This window comes from Plectropomus leopardus, chromosome 22 (genome assembly GCF_026936395.1).
Source record: "Plectropomus leopardus strain MGB_pleo_1.0 chromosome 22, ASM2693639v1, whole genome shotgun sequence".
Classification (NCBI taxonomy): Eukaryota; Metazoa; Chordata; class Actinopteri; order Perciformes; family Serranidae; genus Plectropomus; species Plectropomus leopardus.
The window spans coordinates 14,798,568-14,823,123 of record NC_142197.1 but is presented as its reverse complement, the minus strand read 5'-3'; the positions used below and the strand labels follow the sequence as shown (position 1 = coordinate 14,823,123).

General features: G+C 40.2%; 1 protein-coding gene across 5 annotated transcripts in view; it reads right to left on the bottom strand.

The window, feature by feature from the left end:
* The window catches only part of grm8a (glutamate receptor, metabotropic 8a), a 320,341-nt gene extending 296,103 nt beyond the window's left edge, over window positions 1-24,238 (bottom strand). For 2 of the 5 annotated variants that reach the window (XM_088072610.1, XM_088072609.1), the window contains exons 1-2: window positions 23,866-24,238; window positions 16,687-17,497 (exon numbers count right to left, since the gene is read on the bottom strand). In XM_088072610.1, the coding sequence (XP_087928736.1) occupies window positions 16,687-17,226 (540 nt within the window). In that variant the 5' untranslated portion in view covers window positions 17,227-17,497; window positions 23,866-24,238. Of the gene's footprint in view, window positions 1-6,228; window positions 6,576-16,686; window positions 17,498-23,865 lie in introns of those variants that run through there. The other 3 variants (XM_088072612.1, XM_088072611.1, XM_088072613.1) reach the window with 2 other exon arrangements.
* Window positions 24,239-24,556: the final 318 nt, after the last annotated feature.

Sequence of the window (24,556 nt, the reverse complement as noted above, 5' to 3'; positions counted from 1 at the left end):
TAGTCTCAGAGGCTCTGCTTGTGTCTGTCTCCAGCTTCAGCGGCAGCTGGTTTACCACGGAGATGCGACTGACGGCTGGCTTGACCACAGTGTGTTTCTTAGACAGCCAAACTGCCAAACAGCCAAACAAATCTGATGTTACTGCATTAAGCCAGCCGTCACCTGCATCTCCACTGGCGAACCACCAGTAAATGCAGTGAAATGTTACATCTGTTGTTTTTTATTAAATAAGGTTTTGAAATAAGATTGAATTATATTCACCGGAAGTATGAAACATGACACCAGTGTCCCTCATAATTTAAGAAATTACAGTAAGGGAAATTACAGTCCTTTATTCTTTTATGTTGAGTTGCCTAAAATCCTGACAATGAACATTATTGATGGACCCTGCAGTCAAGCAGAAGAGGCCCTCTGAGGCTGCAAAGTCAAATTTAGAGCAGATCAGTATGAAGCTAATATGTGAAGCACTGCATTTTACAAAAGGATGGATTTTTTTTTATAAACAACTGTATTGCAGCACTTTTTTGATTTAAAAAAAAATAGTGTAATGTTCCAATTCATTGAGATTAATGAAATTTTGAACATTCTCTTATTGAATTACTGAAATTTTATTCACAGAGCGCATGATTAAATCCTTTTGCCAGTAATAAAATGGGCTTAACAGTAAAACACAGAATTCAGAAAAACAGAAACAGAAAAAACAGACTTGGTAAAGAAATGAAACAGAAACTGGAAAAATGCAAATATAGCCATATAGAAGGTCCTGCATAGATTTAATATCAAAACCTCAAAATGTACTACATGGGTTTTCAAAACAACATCATCAACAGATGTACATGGTCAAACTACACAGATTTCTGGCTCTACACTTTTGGTCAATCCTTTTGGTTGGAGGTCATGAATAAGCTACCCAAGATCCTAAGCTTCAGCTTCTCTTTTTTGAGTCTTATCAGATACCAAAACACTGGATTGTAATTTATAATAACACCTCCTTCAGTTATCAAAAGACCATGTATCACATTTTTATCATCTCTCTAAACAACTGCGAAGTAAGCAACAGAGTTACACCATTCACGTTACGTTATCTACTCAGAATATGCCTTGCACGTATCTGACAGGCCAGCGCTGTGCATTGTTGGACACTGTTGCATTGCCTTTTGGCAAAAGTTGAGTCAAATTCGACTGTTTTGCTGGATGTTGTTCTGATGAAGCCCCCTTGCAATGGCAACGCCACTGTGATGAAGCAAGTACTAAAATGAATGGGGAGCCCATTCTTTCACATGGCTACCGTCGGTCAGAACATGGCCTGAGGGAAGCTGGAAGCAGGAGGGAGGTGGAGTGATGAGGAGGGAGAGAGAAAATGTGAAGATTTCAGGAGAGGAGAAGAGAGAGACTGAAGAGAAGAGAAAGACTATTCCTGGCAGGCAATGAATGCGGATTAAAGGGGAAAAAAAAAGAAAGAAATGTTTTCTGTCTCTCTCCTCCTTGACCTCCAGCTTAGGGGGGTAATTGGCAAAACCCTGCAAGTAATGCACTCTCGCTCTCTCCTTGTCTTCCCCCCTCCCTCTCATACCACCATACACACACAAACACACATGCTAATGCTCCCAACTCTCGGTAAACTAATCTCACACGGAAATACCGGCACAATACACACCGACGAAAGGAACACAAACCATTATGCCATAAATAAGCTCCCATTTCCCAGTTTATTCTGTGTCAATCAATAAATCAATTATCCAGATCACTTCTACTTGAATGGAGGGGGATAGAAATACTGCATATAAGTGTGTGTGACAGAGAAAGAGTGTCATATTCAGCATTTTCTATGCTACATTTCTACACTATTATGCAGTGAATGTACTAAAACTTTACATTTCTTTACATTCTAAGCGCACTGCAGTTAGCGTATGGTTAGGTTTGACACAGAAGTATCTCGGTCATAGTTCATATTCTGGCTTAAAATACTGTTGCATAAACCAGGTGGAAATACTGTAATATCTCGGTGAAAAACAACTACTTTTTGCAGTACTTTCCTGGCTGGAGACACACCAATAGGGAAACGTCCATGTTAAGTTGTTAAAAACTGCTGGAAACACAATGATGACTGACAAAAAAACAATGTCTTTTTGTGGACAGAAACACAGCAACTGACTGCTAAAAAACAACATTTAGTGGCTAAAAAGCAGCTGGAACTACAGATATGACTTGCTAAAAAACAGCAGGTTTTGTTTTTAGTTAGTCTTGATCAGTGGTCAGCGTGGCAGCTGTACATGTCCTTGTTGTTGCTAAAATCAATAAAGACATTGTTGGGGGGGGGGGGATCAGATGTTATGTATCGTTGGTTTGCAGAAGCGTACAATACCAAAATTTTCAACAAAAGGGCTGAACAAATCAAAATCAGTGAGTGAGACAGGTCTGTTCCCTGCAAAAGTTTACTGAATGTGCCTTTCAAACCAAGAAAATGCTGTCAGTTCTACTGAATGACTATTTCACTCACAAATAAATAAAAATCCAACTGTAGCCGCATTGACACTGTTGTGGATGTGTTCTACAAAATATGAACTGTCAGAGTGAGAATAACTTTGCGATCCAGAGTGCAAAAATTCAGCTAAAAAAACTGTGAGGCTGTGCAGCATGAGCTGTTTGGAAAAACTTGATTTTAGGCATATTTTTAGATTTAAAAAAAAAAAAAAAAAAGACAGCCTCATTAAATGCATTGTGTGTGTTTGGCTTTTCTACAAACTTGGACAGAGTCGCTATTTTTTAAATTCCAGCGCTCCTGCATTCACATATACAACTACTGACTCACTCAACTCCCATTTCCCACTTTACTCTATATCAATAACTAAATCAGTTATATAGATCACTTCTGTTTGAATGGAAATACTGAATATTTGTGTGTGCATGTGTGTCAGCAAGACAGAGAGAGAAAGAGTGTCATATCCAGCATATGTCATGTTCTATATAAATCTTCAAAGGAGGACATCTATTTTAAACACACACACACACACACACACACACACACACACACAGACAAACACACGCACGCATGCTGTCAATGCGCCCTCAAAGATATTGTTTTTTTGCAGGAGGACCCTGTCTTTCTGCTAATGTTCTTTTCATGTCTTCTCGCCTTGCTTTCATAAATAATACGCTGCTGCTATTAACACGGTCCGAAAAGGCTGCAGGAGATGGAGAGCAGACGGGAAAGCAGCAGCCGCAGCAGAAGAAGAAAGATAGATAGATTGAGGCATGCCAAGAGTGGTAAAGCAGGGATGTGGAAACGCCAAACACTTAACCTCTCTCTTCCTTCTTCCTCCCACCTGTTCTCTCTGATCTAATGTAACATCGCTGCAAGATGTAAAAACACCTCTCGCAACCCGTCTTTCTCCCCCGAGTCTTCCGCTGCTCTTTTACTGAACTCCTCTCCTCTGACGATCACCACTTTACTGCCTTCCATCTCCTTATCTATCGCCTTTACTGCCCCGCTTCTTTCTGTCTATCACTTTTTACTGGTCTCATCCTCCTCTTTTAGGGGATAGAGAAGAAGCAGAAGCAAAAGAAAAAAATAAGATAAAGAGAATGCTGATGAAAGGAAACAAGATAATGGCACTACAGTGGGGTGAAAACCATTTAAAGGCTGAGTCTGAATAATAAAGAGAAAAGAAACAGAAAAAACAGCCATTTTCTCCCCATAACTTGTTTTTATATCTGCTTCTTTCACTGCTAAACATAATAAACTTTATAATGGCTATTTCTCCATACCAAACATGATATTATGCACTGCATTTAGGCCACACAGAAAAATACCCAAAAAAATGGTCTGTATCTCATTTTAGGAAGAATCCCTTTTCTTAAACTTCTTAAATTTGTCTTCTACAGCCTCAACACTGGACATCCGGCTTAAAAGATGAGGCAGACTTAATTAAGCATTTCCCATTTTTTTTCCCCTCCAAATATTAAAAATGCATTCAAATGCCGTACTTTTTTTTGACATTGACTTCCTGTCTAGTAAAAGCCTTGAGAAACAATCAATGAATCGCATGTCATTCAACCTTTTGAAACCTGAGCAAAATTGGCTTTATTTTTTATTTTTTTCATTTTTTCAAAAAAATGGGAAAAGGTGCCGAGCAGCATTACAAGAAATGGACCAAAAATTTGAAATAAATCAATAACTTCCTTACTTCCTTACTTACACTTCCTGAAATTTAGCAAAAAATAGGAGCAAGAAATCTGTAAAAAGTTTTGAAAATTACAGATTATAAGCAAAAAAAAAAAAAATAGCATGGAAATAGTAACAAGAAAATGATTTGCAAATAGGCAAAAAAGGAGATGCTAAAAAATACATATACAGATAGTTCTGCAACATAATTTTAATATATAATTATAAGAATTATTTTTCTGTTTTCTGGACATTTTTATCCTATTTTTTGATAATATCTAATTATATTTTGTTGCTCATTATCTTTTTTCCTGTTTTGGAGAGAAATCAAACCTGTTTTCTCAGGTGTCATAGGTTCAAATGCTTATGAACGGCTTTCTGAATTAATAAAAAAAAATTTATAAGAGAAACAGTTTGAACTTTAATGAGAATTGTCTCCACCCATTGCGCCGCAGCATGGTGCTGAACTTATCACCCAAGTGTTCATTCTGTCACTTATGTTAGCAAACACAAAGCAATAAGATCATTTAGTCACCGGCAGATCGATTACAGTGACAGCAGTAAGCATCCAATCACATCATTCGTGATAACAAACGCAGATTAAAAAGCAGCCGTCCGGCACAGATTGCTTTCTTGTTATTCCAACAATAACAAATGCTGTAACAACCAACAAGAGCATTTGGCCTTTTTTCAAAATCAGACAAACGCATCTAGAAGATACAAGAGCAAGTCAATACACTAAGACTGAAAGTCTGTTTTCCCATTTCAAACACTTTCTGTAGCAATTTTCAGCCTGCCACAAAATTTCACACCTGTATAGTGGCACAGTCCCATGTGCATGTGTGAGCATCTGCTGAGGCTATTCTAACAGGACTGAAAGATGACCCTTAACAGGACTGAAAGATGACCCAAATAGTTTTGTAAGATGTAAGACACAGCAATTATAGCACACTCTCCTTAGTCATGACATGATCACAAATCTCTGTTATGAGACCTTTCTTAACGGTACTCATTGTCATTCTCCAGGGCTCAAATGTAATCGACAAATAAAATTACAAGAAACAAAGATCTTTACACACCTGTCAAATATGAACTAAAGCTGCCAAAGGCGCACTAACAAAGTGTAGTGGTGGATTACAACAAACCATGTTGCATACAATAAGTAAACATTAAACCATAGATCTCTGTTGACTTCAATAGGAGAGTTAAAGACTATTTGCACAACAGATTATTATTTAAAATAACCTGATTAACCGTTTAGTCCATGAAATGTCAAAAAAAAAAAAACAGTGAGAAATCACAGTTTCTGAGAGGCCGAGGTGACGTCTTTAAACATCTTATTTCCTACAAACAGACCAAAACAGAAAAATATTTAGTTTTCAGTGATGTAAAACTGAGAAAGGAGCAAACATTTACCGTTTATGGTTGATTACATTCACAGTTCAGCAACTTGCACAACTGTTGCACTAAAATTATCCTTAATCGACTAATCAAAAAAGTTACAGGTACAGATCAGCAGCTAAATGCATACCAAACAGGCAAAACATTCACTCAGCCTATTTAAGTTTGCATTCAGATCAAAAACACCCAATGCATGTATGAAATACACGACTTACACACTCTTATCATCCACAGCATATTCTAGAATATTCTAGCAAGTTATTAACTCATTATTCAGCATATCTTAAAATTAAATAATGGACTGAAATTCTCAACTGGCAGACCTTTTGCGCAGGTTATAAAGGTTATAATAACAGGCACAAAACAAACATCAGCAGGTGACTGGAGGACCAATAAATGCGAAAATGAATTCATTTGTAATCGTTCAAGGCCCTGCAGCAACTGTGATTATGTGGAAGAAGCGAGTTTACTGAAAACACAGAGGCTTCAGTGAGCAAAGAGGGCACAGTAATAACTTCCCGACAGCAAATATAACAGCAACAAGTTGTAAACGCACAGACAGCCTAAATAACAAGGACAGGCTAACTATCCAGACAGGAAACTGCTAGCAAGTGAGGAACAGATATGCTAATTTAGACAGACAGTGGGTGTATCTGACTCACGTTTGTTGACGTCGAAGTCCAGTCTCTCCTCCTTCATGAAAATAAAGTGGTCCAGATTTTGTTTGCTCGTTGCCAGACCTCCATTGTTGCTAGTTAGCCTAATGTGTCCAGAGTAGGTTGACAGTCATTTGTATCAAACTTAAATTAGGTTGTCAACTTGAGACAAACTTGACAGTCCACTTTGAAGTGTCTTTCTTCTTCTTCTCTTGCAGTGTCCTTTACAACGATTTATCAATTCATGCTTTTGGGATGTAATGACAGCTTGCACGCGCAACAAGCTCCTGCTGTTTTAATTACATTCACCTGACGTTCCTTTCGGTAGATTCGTGCCTCAGCTGTAAAGGTGCAATGCCACCTTTGACCACAGAATCTGAATGACATTAATCAGCCAATCCAGGGGGGCGCTGTTTCACTCATTTGAGGAAACTATGATGCTGCATTCACGTGCTCTATGGATTTTCTGACTTTGAATGTGGTTCCTCTGATTTTGGTGTGTTCACGAGCTTTAAATTATAATGTGGAAACAAAATGAATGCTACAAGGAATATGTGTTGCATTTTAAGTATTCAACATCTTGGTGAAAATTCAACCCAAGTATGCTGAAACACTTGATATTACAGATTTTTTTTAGCCAACAATCCCTAAAACCATTAAACCTGTGCTATCAGGATTAATAATAATAAATACCTTTTCTGATTAATTACATAGACAACAACTAAAAGTTACAACCTAATATATGAACGAAAACTAATATACAGCAAATGAATTAATACAAAGTTTCTTAACATAGTTTATTTACTTTCATGTGACATGTTTTTACATAACATGGCATCAACTTGGCAAGCCTGACTTTCCAAGTAATTTCAACTTGAGGGGGATTTGCATGATTTCTCCCAATTGGAATCTATTTTTTCCAGTTATTCCAACACCACCTGAATGCAGGGAGAGAAAGTAAATGTATGTCCCACGGTTTGGGAAGGGGCCTCCATCTTGTGAGGTATGCACTCTGTTAAAAAGTGTCTAAGTGTATGCACTTAGGCCAAAAACAAGATTGTTTACAGTGTTGGGGTATGTGAGTGGAGGTAGTACATCAGAATCTGAATCAGAAATACATGATTGATCCCCGGGGGAAAACTGTAGCTCATTATAGTCACTCTGAAGCCAAGCATAGAGAATTACATAAAGTCAAAATAGGTACCAGCACAAAGTATGTCAAAATATAAAATAGAAATACAGTAATGATTAAAAAAAACAAAAAAAAAAAACAATTAGCACCAGCACTATAAGGATCAGTAATACAACCTTGAAATGCCAAGAGATATGGACCTTTTTTGTTTATTGTAATTAGTTCAAGTGCTCTATACTGGGGAAGGCCAAGACAACATAAGTCATTGTAATGTCAAAAATGAAATAAAAACTAGATTTAAAATGACAGTTTACTTCCCTTATAGATTCTACACTACAATATTACTTAAATGTCCCACATTATATTAATTTACAGGTTCATTCTTTTATTTTAGGTTTCTACTCGAGCATTTTTACATCCTTAATGGTCAAAAACATATACTTTTTCTTATACTGTCTTCTTGAAAACACCTGTATTCACCACCTGTCTGAAAAACTCTGTTTTAGTGTCTGTCTCTTTAAGACACCTCCCTGAAAAAGTCCAATGTCTTCTGATTGATTAGTGTTACTGGGTTTTCCACATCTGCACTCCTGGCGTCCTTGCACCATCATTGAATCTGAAAAATGACACTGTAGAAGCACTTTTTACCTTAACATAGTGAAGTTGTGACATTACAGTTTCATAAAGGCCTGACAGCTCATTTAAAGTTACAGTGTCTGAATACAGGCTGAATGTTTTTCTCTGTTGACTTTTTTTGATACATTCATGGTATTTCTTTAACAGCTATACCTGCTTTAAAAGTTTTTTCAAAAATCTGATTTTAACAATATGGGACCTTTAAATAACATTTTTAATTAGCTTTACTTACATGACAGCAACCCTTTGCTTAGAGCAGCCATCATGTTTTGTACATGAAATGGCGAATGCTTCAATTTAAAATGTAACTCCACAGCTCTGGAAACAAGTTTCCACTCTGCGACTTCTCCCTCACTCTCATTTTCTCTCCTTGTCGAGTTCATTTATTTCAAATGAGAGAATCCATTACAGCTGCATCATTCCAATGCAGATGCACTGTCTTCCCAAGCAAGTGGTGAAATCATGCATGCTGAAAACATTTCATCAGGGAGCCAAGTTTACAACATAAATCCATGTTGGAATGACAAGTTGAGTTTCATGCAAGTGTTTGAACCATGGTATCCTTTAATAGAACCAGGCGCAGTGCCTGCATGATGATGAAACCTTTAATAGGCACACTGAGATACACGCGCAACACAGAAACATGAATAAAATGCTTTATTTTGTTTTTCCAGTCAATAATCACCTACATTCTTATGCTGCCCTTGCTATTCAGCACAGCAGACATGTCTTGTAAAAGAGAAGCATGACTTATAGCACTAATGTGTGCCAGGGTCCAGGTATTGTGCACAGTGGCTCAGTTGCACAGCTTCACACCTTTACTACATGGGTGTTGGCTGAGTGGTTAGTTTTGGCATCTCATACAACCCTTAATCCAATCAGAGTTTAATGCAAATTATCCCCATGTTAACATGAGTTTCTTTGCACCCTAAAAAGACATGATGCATGTTGGGTATTAGGAATACCTCAGCCTGGAGTTGATCCCCATGGTGCACTGCACCGTGGCTGCCAACTCCTCCTTAATAGTTGGGATGGATCAAAGTGGAGAAAATGTTACCTGCCAAACATGAATAGGCCTTTCTCACAGCAGAAATTTTGATCTGGTGTAAGAGGAAAAGCACATTAATAACATTAACCCTTTAACACCTGGACTGACATCAGTTTCCTTGTGCTGCTTTCAGATGCTTTTCACAAGCACTTCTGAAAACTGAGAAAACTGGTTGAATTTCTCTGTAAAACACAGACAAAAAAAAACATAATGAGCAACTTAATAAGAAATGTTCTGCAAACTGAAAACAAATTGACAAGAAATGAACTGAAAATGATCTGGCGGATTATCAAATGTGATTAATTAGACTTTTTAGACATTACAATTTGGTTTTTTTTTTTGCACTTTCTTGAGGTCCTTTTCTTTTTATCCATTTGTTCAAGCCAATGTGCTTAGGGTTAAAGTGGATCCCGTTCAGTTTAAATGGAGTTCATTCATTTCAGCATTATTAGTTACACCTGTTTGACGAGTTAAAATGTCCACTTTGTAAGGTACACAAATGCGACAGAGCCGCCACCAATATTATTCTAGTTACAACTGTGTGTTTCCTGATACGATGAAAAGTCAAAATGGTCCTCATTGTCCAGCTGTGATGTGTGAAACCGTTGCTTGTGTGTAATGGCTTCACTTATCCCTTATCTGAGCTCCTATTCAGGCACAAACCTGATGAAAGGAAGAGGAGAGATAGAATCTCATTCCACTTTAATGCACTCTATACACTGGTGCTCTCCGTACACACACATGCAGATAATACTCACAGACGGTCTCAATCTCTTTTACTCTTTCCATCTCCCTCACAAACACATACACACATTTAATTAATGCCTTTCAGGACACCCTCACTCCCACACACACATTCAAGCATGTTCACGGTCAAGTGGACACAAATAAATCCAAACATTAACACATACACAGTCAGCGGTTTCATTTAATACGTTTCTAATGACCTCTTGGTTTTCATCAGAGAACTTCATTAAACTTTAAATTACATTCCTATTTCGTCCCTGTACGTGTGCGTACACATGTATTTATATGTTGGGATTGGGATTGTGCGTGTGTTTGTGTGTGTGTGTATTGGTAAAAGGCTGTGACAAAGTTTAGTCTGCTGAATATAGTTATGGTTTCACTTTAGTTTAGTTTTTTTTGTACCAGTTTTTTAAAGAATCTTTTTTTTTGTCCTTTTGCACCCAGCACATTGCCAACTGCCGCAAAAGGACACTGATCGATTGAAAGGATAAGCATTCTCTCTACGATAACATTTTCAGTAATAGGAAATGAATGAAAAAAGAAACAAACTGCTGAGTCAACCCATTTGGGAAAAGGAAATGTTGGCACTGTACGTTTCTGTTAACCACAAATACGTTATGTTTGCATGTTTTATACATACCATATTAATGTTACTAAAGTGACGTTATTTATAAGCTGACTTTGTCATCAATGGGCGGATGAGACCGTGGATAATGTGACTCCGAGGCCAGATGCCTCTCAAGCTGCAAGCTCTGCTCGAAAACAACAAAACTGTTAATACAGTACATACAGCTATATTTCAAGTAAACTTAAAAGTTAGATATAAGGTAAACATAAATTAAGATGTGTAGTTATATTAACATTCCTTTTTCAAGGCAATATGTGCCAAGATTATTTTAAGTAAGTAAAAGAGTTTACAGTGTAAGGAATAATGCTCGGCTTCATATTGACACATTTTCAAGCATGTTAATACCTGAAAAAACAAACAAAAACAGGTTCATTCAATATTCCCGTCTTGTCATTTTGCAACCTGGTTCAAAGCATTTGCACCATTCAGCTGCTAACAAATCCAATTTACCCCGTTCAAACATTACATATGGCTCTTGTAAATGAATGATCTCCAGGCAACACTCAACAAATGAAAGTAATAAATAATTTCAGAAGGACAATTAGGTCTCCCTTCATTAACCATTTGCTCATTAAGGCTGCCTTCGTTAGTCATGGTTGGATGAGCGCGTCCTGCCCGTCTGTAGCAACCGTGATGTTTCCCCGCGTCAGGAACATTCTCAAGCACAAGTTGACACAAAACGGAGACCGGCTCTTGTCCTAATGAGTTTCCCTGCTTGCTGTTCAGCGTGCTCCGTGGTTTCATTATCATCACCCTCTTAATGCATAATGCCTCTATGAAAGAAATCAACACCACATCATTACACTCTTGAGGATGCAACGGCTGCTCCTGCTCGCTCTGGCTTTTTGGCTTTTTGCCTTTTTATCTTCCTCGTGTGTCTTTTTTTCTCTTTTTTGCATCTTTGTCCTATAGTTTTTATTCCCGCCCATCTGTCTCTCATTAAGTGCTTTCTCCTTTGCTCTGTCTTATACTGTTTTCTTTTCCTTCCTCGCTGTATCTCCTTCACACTCTGCTTTTCTCGACCGTCATTATTTCATTAAACAGTCTGCAGGATTAGGACAAGACTGTAACACCAAACTCTCCCTGACCTTGAGAATAATGGCAAATCTGTTATGGATTGAATTGGCATCTGAATAAAATAACCGCCTTTGCTGTTAATTGTAATTTTAAAGCAGCTGTTGTCATCCGAGTGAAGCCGAACGCCCAATTGATTTGTAATTCAGAGGGTGTTGCCACCATGCCTGAAAAGGAGATTGTTCTAGTACAGCTTTAAAGTGCGCAAAAGCCCCAGCCTGCTGTACCGTTCCAAGGGTTTGAGCAAACATTTGCTCACGCTAATTTGCAGCAGAAAGTGTGCGGTGGTTTCATTTGCATGTGCAGAGACATATGCCGTGCACACAGAAAGACACATGTTGTGTACTGTATCTCTCCATGTCACAGGTGCCTCCTGGGAGTGGTGGTATGTTCACGTCATGCAATGTATAGGAGCAGAAATCCACCTCAAACAACAGAAAGAGTAGTATTCAGGAAAGCAATCATTGCGGTGGTAATACACGCACAGTAATATCACACAGTGCAGCAGTTAATTCCCCAGCGAGGAGAGGAGTCTGCGGCTGAATTATGGAAGCAACTGAAGGGCTCATCTGCAGCTATTCCTCCTCAAACATTCATCTACTAATGGATATACACGTATGTAAATATAAGACTTACATAAGCAAGATGCAAACCTTGAATAATGGCTCACACACACAGCTGGATGAGGCAGAGCGTGGGAAAGACTTTTGCGTCTGACCTCGGCCTTGAAACGCACAACTTCATAAAAACCGCCAGCAGAGACGCAGATAATAAGTCGTCTTCTCAAACAAGTGTGTGTGTGTGTGTGTGTGTGTGTGTGTGTGTGTGTGTGTGTGTGTGTGTGTGTGTGCGTGCGCGTGCGTGTTTGAAAGCCTCAAGTGGAATCAAGTGGAACTGACACTGATTGAGAGAAGGGTAGAGATTCCAGTGTGTGTGTTGCGGGTGCATAATAGCAGTGTTTCCTAAATTCCCCGAGGCAAAGTCATCCCATTTGCTCTCACCAGGGGGACAGCCACCACTTATCAATTTATAAATTGAATTTCATTTTCGGCTTCCAACACTCAGCGTGCGAGTGTCACTGAGTAAAAAGCGCCCTTCAGTCCATTGTAAGATAGTGAGAATTTCCTAGTAACACAGCAAACAAAGCAACACACACACACACGATGTGAAGACAACTGCCGCCTCCTCACTCCATAAAATGTATCATGGTATGCGTCATTGATGGAGTACTCCAGTTATGCTGTTTATGTGTCTTATTAGTGCAAACATTAACTAGATAAAATCATTTAGCGGTAGCCAAGGTTTGCCTCAAGACATGACCAAAAGTCTCAGCCGATCCATAACACTGCTTTAATTACCAACCGTGCACAAACACAATCAATATCCAAGAATAAAGCAGTTTCTCTTCGGGTATGAGTAATTACAGAAAAAATAAAGAGAAAATATGAGAGAGAGGACAGAAAAATGTAACGCTGCCTGAGTTTTTTGATGAGAGAAGCAGCAGAGGAGAGGAAGGAAACTGCAAACAAGTGATGGACAGGATGCTCCAGGTATGTGCCCCTCACAGTAAACTTGCAAATTGTGAAATCCCCGAGCTGCACCAACCTATGACTCACTCGGATCCTCATTAATTCGGTTCCCCATTGATGCACGGGACAATGCACGCTGAAAACAGCCTTTTATGAGCTTGAGATTTCACCACACAGAGTTCTAGCTGCTGTTGCACACATTCATTTTCACAGTTTTGACTTTTTAAAAGCAATTCATCAGAGCTCTTATTTTTGGGGTAAATCGATTAGTGTAATAAGATTCGGCTCATCAGGTTATAGTTGCTCAGATCTGGGAATGCGGCGACATCACTTAGGGCTCTTTTATGCTAAATACTGATGAAGTATATGTACATGGATGGAGAATTCTGTCTTTACTCTGTGTTCATTCTGCCCGTATTTGTGCACATTTTCTGAAAGCTTGCAGGTACAGATGAAACTGGGCAGTGCCACTGAGGATTGTGGGGGATGTATGGTGTAGTTCAAGATTCGATTATGTAGTGAAAAGAATTCTCCGTCTACATGTTGCGACGTATTTGAATGTATTTAACAGCCTTGCAGATCAACGCTATCTACAACGCTGCCTATGTTAAAAAGTGAATTATTACGACTTCTTCCACCACCGCCTCATTTGTCGTTTTCAGAAATGTTTGACTCTGCCCTCTAGTGTCATCTATTGGCTGCATGCCATCATAGAGGATGCATTGAAGTATTTAGTCGGTGACAGTCATAATGTTTGAAATAAACACATCTATTTTTGTATATAAAGTTGTGTGGCCAGTTTGTGAAATACATCTGTAAAAGACATGATCCACCATGCATGTACTCCATAAGATACACAGCTAGCATTCCACCAATGTTAGCTAGCTAAAGATGCTGTCAAACTTTTTACGAAAAACATATATAAATAGAGCTGTATTCGATTAATCAATCTATTAGCTAATTCATTTTTATGTTAATGTACTGTGGCATAAAGTCTTTCTGAAATCTGATTTTTCACTTCATTTCTAAAGTCTTGAAAGGCAAGATGCTTCGTTATTATTCTACACGTTCAAGTGTGCTTAACCGGACAAATACTGAATTTGAAAAAGACTGCTTTTAGTTTTTATGCTGCATCTACCTGGAACATGTTACAACGTACATTTAAACTCAACGCAATAGTTCCTATGGGCCAGTTTAAAACGGCGATTATCAATTACTCGGCTATTGAATGTAACAGTTTTTAATGGCGTTTGGTCCTGTTCTTGTTTGTTCTTTGTGTTTTTGGTGCTCTCGACATCACTGAAAATGTGGGCATGCCTTCATTGATTCCTTGAGATTTAAATAAAGGTTTAATGAATGAATGAATGAATGAATGAATGATGCAAAAGTTACATTTTTCAACTACTTGAGGCAAATTCCAGATAAAAAAAAAACATAACTGAATCACGCTGACCCGTGTCCATTCAGCATCAAATAGATTTGGATGCTGAGTGGACACGGGTCAGTGTACTATATGGTGCACAGTGTTCGCACTAAGTAAACAAACTGGACTTTGGGGTCAAGTGGACTCAGATCCAGGTCCTGGTCCCTGGTGTAAAGACCCCTCTAAAGAAGAACCACAGAGCAGGAAACACAAACAGCGAGATTTTACACAAACCATAACTACTCTATAACGCTCTGATCTATATTTCTCCTTTTAACGCAGTGTTGAAATTGCCAGCTTAGTGTGTTTGGATGACCCCCATTTGCCTCGTTCTTTTTATATGCTAAATTCCTTTGGAGTTTCCTCTGAAATACGCCGTGGCGCCGGCCCGGTTTCCCCACGAGGATTAGCAAAGTTCCATCTTATTATATCTTATGTCATCCCCTCTCTCCACTCCGTATCATCCCACAAAGCAGAGACAGTTAAATATAATCTTCAAAAGAGAAACCAGTAACAAAAGAAATAGCAACAACTTTTGTTCCGACTTGATTTCTCTGTGATTGTCAGCAAGCGGTTCCCTCGGCGGCTGAGTGCGGTTTAAAAAAAAAACCAAAAAAACACAATAGCAACTGTTTTGTTTTTTTTTCTTAAGGATTTGGATGTGAAATTTTTCACACAATCTGTTGTTTGAATCTCTTTTGTCTGCTGCTAGATTTAAAGACACACACACACGCGTGCGCGCGCTCTCTCAGTGCTGTGTTAGCTTTCTGAGCCCCTTGTGTTGAGTGGGCGACTAGCTGTGACTGGCGCTGTCAGATTAGCCCAGTTAAAAAAGACATATGTTTATCGCAGCATGTTTGTGTGTGTGTGTGTGTGTGTGTGTGTGTGTGTCCTCCATACTATTTTCAGACTGTAACACATGCAGCATTATTCATGTTAAACCATGTGGAGAAAGATACAGTCTTGTGTCATATAATACTACTGCCACAGGCCTCACGCACCGATAGGTTCACTAAATACTTAAGACTCCCACACACACAAACAATAGCTGGCACACTTACGCGAACATACTGTTATATATCGGCGGACACACTCAAGATTCACTCCCACACTGACACACATGTACGCTGACACACACAACGCACTAAATCGTATTAGGCAAATGAGAACGAGGCAGTGCGGAGCCAGAAAGGCGCTCTGTTTCGAGTGCTGTTGCTGTGACAGATCCTGGCATAAATCATGTTTAGTTGTTGTTGTTGTTTAATATGCAAATCTTCCATTCAAAGCATGAGCCGGTTGTTAACAAGTACGTTCAAACACACACATGCACGCGCGTTCTCACACACATACGGATTTCTGAAAGAAGGCGAAATGTGTGGCCGCACATACTTGCAGTTAAAGTGCGTGGGATAGATGCGGTTGTGAAAATACCATGGGCGTCATTACCGGACTCATATTTCATAATCATACGGCCATCCATCAGCCCTGTTCAGCTAATGATGACAACGCCGACGCACGTGAGCGTGCTCGTGCAAACGCACACCTGGAGAGTGTTCTCTATCACAGACATGAGAGCTTCTGCAAGGACGCCAACAAGAGTGGCACAAAGGGAAGAAACATGGTCAAATGCATACACGAGCGCTCATAAGGAGGCTCAATTAGGCCCACACGTGTACTAGAGAACACGCTAACACAAAGAGACATCCTATTTGATGACACACACATGCACACATCCAAAAGCATACACTGCAATGAATGAAGTGGCTGTTGACAGATTTCAGCAGTAATTGATAGCTGTGTTTGGCAGCCATTTTTATTTGGCTCAACCACAAGCCAGGGATGATCTAAGCTGCACCACGCGCACACACACACATACACACCCACACACACACACAAAGCCCTTCCTTACAAGCATCACTTGACACATCTTGACACATCTCACATACGTACTGTACACACACATATCTGAACACAGAAGATAAAATCACACTTTCAGGTTTTAGAAGCAACTGCACACGCTTAAGAAAATTCCCTCGCCATCGCTACAGGAAGCGTTGGCACTGCTGCTGCTGCTGTTGAAACCTTCAGGAAGAGTGACTTCATTTTAATTGGCTGTCATCGTTGAACTTTATCTCGATGATGAGTGAGGGGAGGAGTGCATGCACATGTACACACACACACACACACACACACACACACACACACACACACACAAAAGAGAGGAGAGAAAAGACTTCAGAGTCCTACTTTAAACAGGCGCAAGATGTTGGCCACCATGATGGAAACCGAGCTCGCCGCAGCTCCTATCACCCCCACAATTTTATCCGGCTTGGTGAAGATTGGAGGGTCTCCGTTAGCACAGCGCACGTCTGAGCCGTCCCTCTCTATCAAGGCCTGCACGAACGTCAGGGACTGTTCCAGTGCATACGTGTCCCTGGAGCAGGTATCCAAGATCCGGGCCCCCAGCGTGATGTTGGGAAGCAGCTCGGGGTCCTTGTTGATCAGGTCGATGGCAAACATCATGGCCTCTAAACGATGGATGCCCTTTTCCTTTTTCAGCTCCCCACAGGGCGTACCGCGATCACCTCGCGAGTGCACGGGAAATAACCCGCCGAGGATGATGTCCCCGTCCAGTCTGATTGAGTGGGCGTACTCGGGTGCCGCCTGGGGGTCTATTGGGATTCGCTGAGGGGAGGTGAATGGGAGGAGCCAAGTGTAGGAAGTAGCCATGAGCAGGAAGGCGACAGGAGAGTATGGGGACGAAGTCGGGTTCCACTGTGGTTCCATAATTACAAAACAGGGCGATCTTAAACAGGGATTTCAGACGGGTATTCCAAAATTTCAGATGTGTTTTTGAGAATATTAAAAAGCTCCTATTGGTCAAAATGGGAGGGGTAAAGGACCCCAGGGGTGGAGCTAGCCGAGCCCCATGAGCGAATCATATTCCAGAATCGACGTATAATAATGAAAGTGGTGGTAGAAGTTTGGCAGCAACGTCGCAGAAATCTAGCTTTGAGGAGTTGAGCCTTTAATCCACAAGTCACATCTTCAGCAGAGCCTGTGAAGAGACAATGAGAGGATGTTTAAGTACCAGGGTGCTGCGTGAAAGGGTTCCCACACAATTTCGTTGACAAAATTTCAGCCTTTTCATGACTTTTCAGGGACCTAAAATAATGCTTGTTTGTTTTCCCTGCCCTACTTGCCATACAACATACAAGACATACAAACATACAGGATACAAACGCTATTCAAACGTCCCACTTGATGGACCATTGGACATTGGAAAATCCAACAATATCTTCCGTTTTTGGTTGACAAATGGTGTAATTTTGGTGATTTTTAAAGAAAATATGCCTTTAAATATTTAAGAAAAAACACATCGATGTGTCAATTAATTTATTACCCACATGACCTTTCCATAATGTTTCCAAAACTTTTAGTGATTTTTATTATTTTCATGACTTCATGAAATTCCCTGACTTTTACAGGTTTTCCATGACCGTGGGAACCCTGGTGAGAACACCAAAGCTGATGCAGGGAGTTAACTGTTCACCTGACAAATGCATGTAAACCAGCTCACGGGCGAGGCAAAGATGCGATCAGGCATACCAAAAAACAAGTCAAAAACACACACATGCTCAGCCGCCTGCACACTGTCACATTGGTATAGACTTTCCAGCAGACCTGTCAAAATTTGCACTGGTATTCTATAATGGAAAACCCAAAGCCTGTCAGTTTGTAATCACCTCTACACACACACACACACACACACACACGCACACACACACACACACACAAAGTCGTCTCTTGGCATATCGATGAGTGGAACAGCTGCTAAAATGACAGCGGAGAACCTTGGCAAGCTCCTCGGGCTATTCGCACTGAGGCGCAGACTACCTGCTGCAGTGAAGGTGAGGAAGAGCAGGAGAGACGTGAACAGAGTGAGGAGGGAGACGAAGGGAGAGGAGAGACAGAAAGAAAAACCATGTGAGACAATGTGAGAGAAACAGAGACGGCAGCGAAAAGACAGAGAGCGGTGCCTTGGAGCCAGCGTGTTGCATCATTCAAACACCTGCTGTTTTTGCCACAGCTAAATGAACACATTACATCCAGAACAGCCCGCTACACACACACAGCCTGAAATCACAACAGGTAGATTTAATGTTGAATGTTCTTCGCATTAACAGTATTAAGCGTTGATATCTGCTTTCTACTGTAGGCAGGTGCATCTCTGCGAGCAATGGTGCCGTGCTCTACCCATTGAGCTTCACATGAAGCAGCCGTATCCCGAAAAAAGTGCTATTACTTGGGCCCCGACTGAAAATTGGCTGTGACAAACCGGTTGGTTGCTACATGAAACGAGTGCTAATGTGCTTTCATTAGCAGAGGCCCTGGGGATTTATTCTCTCATTTGCCTTCCATGATCCAAAATCCCTGATTTATATTTTTGCATGGTGAATGTTTAGAGTGAGGAGGCAATTTGTAATAAAGGTGAGTTAATTGTTGTTCCTGAAATCTGTAGTTAACAGAGAGAGTTCATTATATTGCAAGCAAATGATATTTAGTTCAAAGATGTATGGCTGCTGTAAAATAAAATGTGAATGAATTATATTGCATTCAATTCAGCATCATTAAGTGCTATACAAGGCTGTTGGGTCGACATTAATTTTATGACATCATTTCTGCATATTCAGGCCATCGCTCTGAGTCACCACTCTTTATTGTAGGCGACCTGCTTACCTCGATACACACAAGCTTTGATATTGAGGTGGCCTTTTTTTCCACACCGTTTAGCTTATTAATTAGCCTTGTAGTTCATTCCATTGCTTATCATCCCTTAGAGAATAATCTCACAAATAGAGCATCAAAAACATTTTGGGACATTTGTTTTTTTTTTTGCTTTTCTGCTGAGAGTTAGTTCAGAAGATTGATGCCAGGTTTAAGTGGAATTTTTTTCTCCATCTAGTGTTTCCAAGTGGTATTATTATTGTTGGCGCCACTGACGCAAAAGACATTCCGATTATTTTCCATTTTTCTTTGAGCCCACAAACTGTCAACAACACAGGTCGCATTCATTTTGTTTTCTGAAGTTACTTTACTCATTCCATTGGCTGCCATTTGTGCAATATCAATATGGAGCCTCTGTAGTATAAATCAAATTGGCAAACTCTTTATTGTTTCCCACATTGTCAACGGCAGCCCATTAGAGCTTCACTTCCTCCATTTCTTGCCTTTCATAATAAAAGCTCTACACTTCATCACTGCTCACTCAAGGGAACTTAAAATCCATCAGAGCATTTCGAAAAGATGCAAATCAACAAAACATTTTACATTAACGGCAAAGAACTTACACTAACTAAGCCTCTTCCTGTTTTAGTTGTGCAATGATTGACTATGGATGTGTAGAGAGAACTGGATACAGTATCAGCATCCTTGATTCCAATGAAAGTTGCTCAGAGAGGCATGAAGCCAAAACAGTTTAACTGCTGCATATAAACTTACTGAAATGGTCGGTACTACTTCTGCATTGTGTGGCCGCACTACAGACTTCTGACAGCTACTTCCAGTTAAGTGGTCTGCTTACTTCTTTGGGATATAATTATTAAATCTTGCAGCTCTTCTAGAGTTTGCAAATGTTATCGGACCAAATAAATGAAATCCTAATATTGAAACGAGTCATTTTGTGGTGTTGTGACACTCAAAAAGACTCATCACCATGTAAGTCTTTGGGAAAAAGTGTTTTTAGGCCACATAGCAAAACATAACAAATGTAATTTCTGTTTGGCCACTACAAAAATAGGCTTCAAAGCCTGCCACACTTCCTTTGTGCCATTAAAGGAGCCTCCATTTTCCCAGAGATTACAGCCGGTGGCACACAGAGCTGCATAGTAAAAGCGAGGCTCATATGGAACCAATCAAAATGCTGATGGCGTCATTATTCTGTTGCCATTGCATTGACCTTGCATTGTGTTTACTTTATTTATTATTATTATCTAGAATATGTGCATTCGTCTCCCTCAATAAAAACATTTAAGTATAGCGGATTACTATTATTTTTGACAAAATTGAAGACATTTACACAATAAACTGATGCAGAAATTCAAAAACTGTTGCATAAAAATTTACCAGAAAGCAGGAAATTCAGTGTTTTGTGCTCAAAATATTCTGTCTTTCTGCCCCAATATGTTAAAAAGACATCTTAATCCTTGATATACACTGAGTATGTATGAAACTAGGCTATATTCAAGTGTGGAATACCAACCCGGAAAAAGCAGGCAACAGCCCCGGGCCCTAGACTCTAAGGGGCCCCAAAGACTTCAGGTTCAGCTTATTATAATTAGTTTGTGGTGATATAATTGCTTGCAAATGTGTTTGATAATATTGTATGCCTCCTTTAAGCACATTAGATGACAGCCCCAAGGCAGCTCCTGCATTATTACTTAATCTTGAGGCCCCATCTATTAGTGGAAGGGGTGTCAGTTGGGGCCTCTGGCTCATTTTTGCCTGCGGCCCCCTAGTGGGTTAATCCAGCCCTGCCATTACCACACTACATGACATGACTGATAATTTAGGGTCGACTGGGATCAAATCCTACACCATTATTCCAAAAAGCTTTCTGAATATACCACTTGAAGAAAAAAAAAACAGAGAAAGACAGAGCATCACTCACAAAACTTTAACTTTAAATATTCAGCAAGCCTGCCTAATTTTCACCCACAAGGGCCCCTCACAGGTTTCGGGCTCAGATCTCATCACAGCATGAGCCGCTCTCTCGATGAATCCATTTATAACTCGATTCTGTCCCAATTAATTTATCAGTTTCTCTCCACTCTAAATGGAATTAGGTCAAAGCCACTTATACACAGCCAAGCCCCCGCTATGATTAAAAGCCCTGCTTTATATAGGTTAGCCAGCATTGTACTTGCCATGTTATTGTTTATTCAACACTTTTTTTCCTTGGCTCTGGCACAGAAAGGGTCTATATGAGGTTTGGGACCCCTGTCGTCAAGCCGTACACAAAATTAAACCACTGCAATTAAATATAGTCTAATTGGATCCACACAGTCAGCTTCTCTTGATCATCTCCCTCGCTTTTCATCTTCCCGCCTCTTAATATTTGTCAGGAATCGGATCTTCCCAAGCAGGGAGCCACCGCGTAAAGTTGACCTCATGGACGTCAGTTCCACAGAGAGCACATTCATGATTTAAAAAGCTACATTAGCTCAGGGTGTAACTACACGCAGACGTCTCGAGAGAGGCGCCAAAAATTCAGATCGGTGCAACATGTGAGGGTTTCATGACAGAACTGAGGCCCTGAGGTTATTAAAAGTTTCATGTCTCATTTACACTCATTGATAATTATTTCCAGGGGGGTGAATAGCAGTGTGAATGTTCATATGTCAGTACCACACGCATGCTATTCTTAACCCTTTGAAACCTGGATTGACACTGCTTTTCTTGTGCTGCATTCAGACACCTTTCAGAAGCTATTTGTTTCTTTGAAACCTGAGCAAATTGGTTAAAAAACATCGGGGGAAAGGGCAGTGACCAACTTGGCAAGAAATGTCCCGCTAATTACAAGATATTAGTAAAAGGTAACAAGAAAATTACCAAAAAATTTGCTTTAAAAAAGAGGGGAGGATCAAAAGAAATGTCCAGTATATTTATAATTAAAATAAATTTCAAATTCTGTTACAAAAAAATCTATAAAATAAATACTTTTTTCATTTTCAGCACTTTTTTAGTTTTTTAAATGCCCTTTTTAAAGATTATTTTCAGGTATTTTCTGTAACTTTTGTTTTTTACTGTTTTTTGGTAGGTTTTTTTGGCCAAGTCTTGTTAACTCACTCATTGCCTTCTGTCAGTGTTTTTGGTTTTTTTTTCAAAGAAATCAAAACAATTTGCTCAGGTTTTCAAGAGTTAATAACCACATCTAAGTACTGCTCTATGCTCCCATGAGAGTCCTTGTGCTTTATGATGCTTAACAAAAGGCTCAAACAACAGATATTTTCTCCTATGTGAAAGAATGAAATGGGCATCCAGAGTAAGGAGGTTCCCCGTACTGTGATGGTTAGTGGCGCAGAGATGAAGAGGGTTTAAGCCCAAGAGGCTGCGGCTGGCTCATCACTCTTTTAATTTACACCTAAGGCTGGCTGTCTATGAGCGTTGCCCCCTCCTTGTTCTCCTGCTTTTATTTTGTCTCCTTTTTTTTAAGTTCACTACAGCTGTTTCTTCTCTCCACACCTGGCCTCTTTGCCTTTCCTCTCCGCCCTCAACTCCTTCACGCCTCCACCTTCTTTATGCCACTTCTCTTATTTACCCTCTTTCTTATTTCTACCACCCTCTCCCTCTTCCCTCTATCGCCTTCTGCAGGCCTCCTCATCTCTCTGGGGAGCTCACTGCTCTTTTCAGAAAGTGATAGCATTCCTGCCGCCCTGTCCTCTCCTCTCCCCCTCCATCTCTCTCTCTCTCTATAAGTAGGTGTTTCTCCGTCCAACAGTCGCTGCCTGTCTCACACACCTTTATCTCATTCATACCTCACTTTTTCCTCTGCGATCTCAACCATCTCTCACACTTTCTAGTAGCAATCTGTCTATGATTTTAGCAAGATTACCCCCCCACATACATTTGTGGATTCTCCCCTTTAGTCAGTGGGCTTACCCAGAAAGCAAATAAATAAATACATATCAAGTCAAATGCGTATCCACCATAGATCCATCCATTATTATACAAAAAAACCCCTCCTTTTTGGCATATTTTCTCAATATCTACAAGTCTATATCATATTCTGACTGTTTCCACGTATGAATAAACATATAAAATCCCAACTCTCATTGCTAAGAGACAGACGACTCATGCATCATTTTAAAAAAAAAAAATAACACACATGCCTGTGACGTGATTAAGTCATGTGTCTGCAGATAAATCACAGCCCACAGGTTCAGAAAATATGTGACATCAAAGTGAAAGGGTGTATGCTCATTATGCAGCCCTATTGGCTTCTTTTCTGTACAGCAGTGGTGGCATTCTGGTTTGCACCCTAATTAAGACAGTGCCATCCACAGTAGGCGCAGAGAAGCACTGTTGCAATGGTATAATTATGGAGATTAATTGTTTCATATCTCAGTTTTTTAAATGCTCTGTGCCCACGCAATATTGAGTTACACAGTGCTTCTTTTTTTCCCCATTTACTCACCAAACCACCATTGCACAGAATCCATGTGAAATCAAAATTATGAGTAAAAAATCAATAAAAATCCATAGGAGATAGGCAGCAAGACAAATTGAGACGATAAATAAGACAGATTGCCCAAAATATCCATCACCAGAGGAATGTGAGGATGCCATAAAAAGAGAGAAAAAACACCCACAGAAAAAAGAGGCAATTGGTCAGAATGGAGGGAAAAAACATAGCATATGAGATACCTCAGACAATCAAATTGATCCAATAGTGTATGAGGGGTGCCGTCTCCTGCCTCCTCCGCGCGGACTCCTCCTCGGGGTCCCTGTCCGCCTCGGGCAACTTCCTTGCGGAGCTCAGCAGTTTTATTTCCCTCCCCAAAATATCAGTCCTCCTGGAGTCAGGTGGGTTTTTTTTTCCACAAGAGCAAAAACAAACGGATTTAAAGAAAATTAGATCATCCGCAAGGCGAAGAAAAAGGTAGGAGATAAATGTAGGAGATAAATGGAGGCAAAAAGTGCTCCGTCGTGACCAGAAGAGGTGATTTTTAGTGGTGAAAACGCAATTATGAACCCCGCGCTTGTTTAAGGGATGCTGCCTGTAATGAAGTCAATACCCAAGAATGAGTCTCAGATACAGAGAGAGAGAGAGAGAGAGAGAGAGAGAGAGAGAGAGAGCAGAGGAATTCATCATGCACGGAATCTGTCAGCCATGATCAATAATGTTGGCAAAACGCACCTGATTTTCACCCATGCTCCTCTCTGAGCTCCCCGGACTTTGCAGTAGAAACCCGTCTTCCCCGTGAAGTCCGCTCGCGCTGCTCCAACGGTCTCCGCGCGCGCACGCTCCTCTCCCCCAGCTCCTCTCTCTCGGTGCTGAAAGGGACAGCGCACGAGCCAAATGAAACACTCTACATGAAACATATGTATCTCAGGC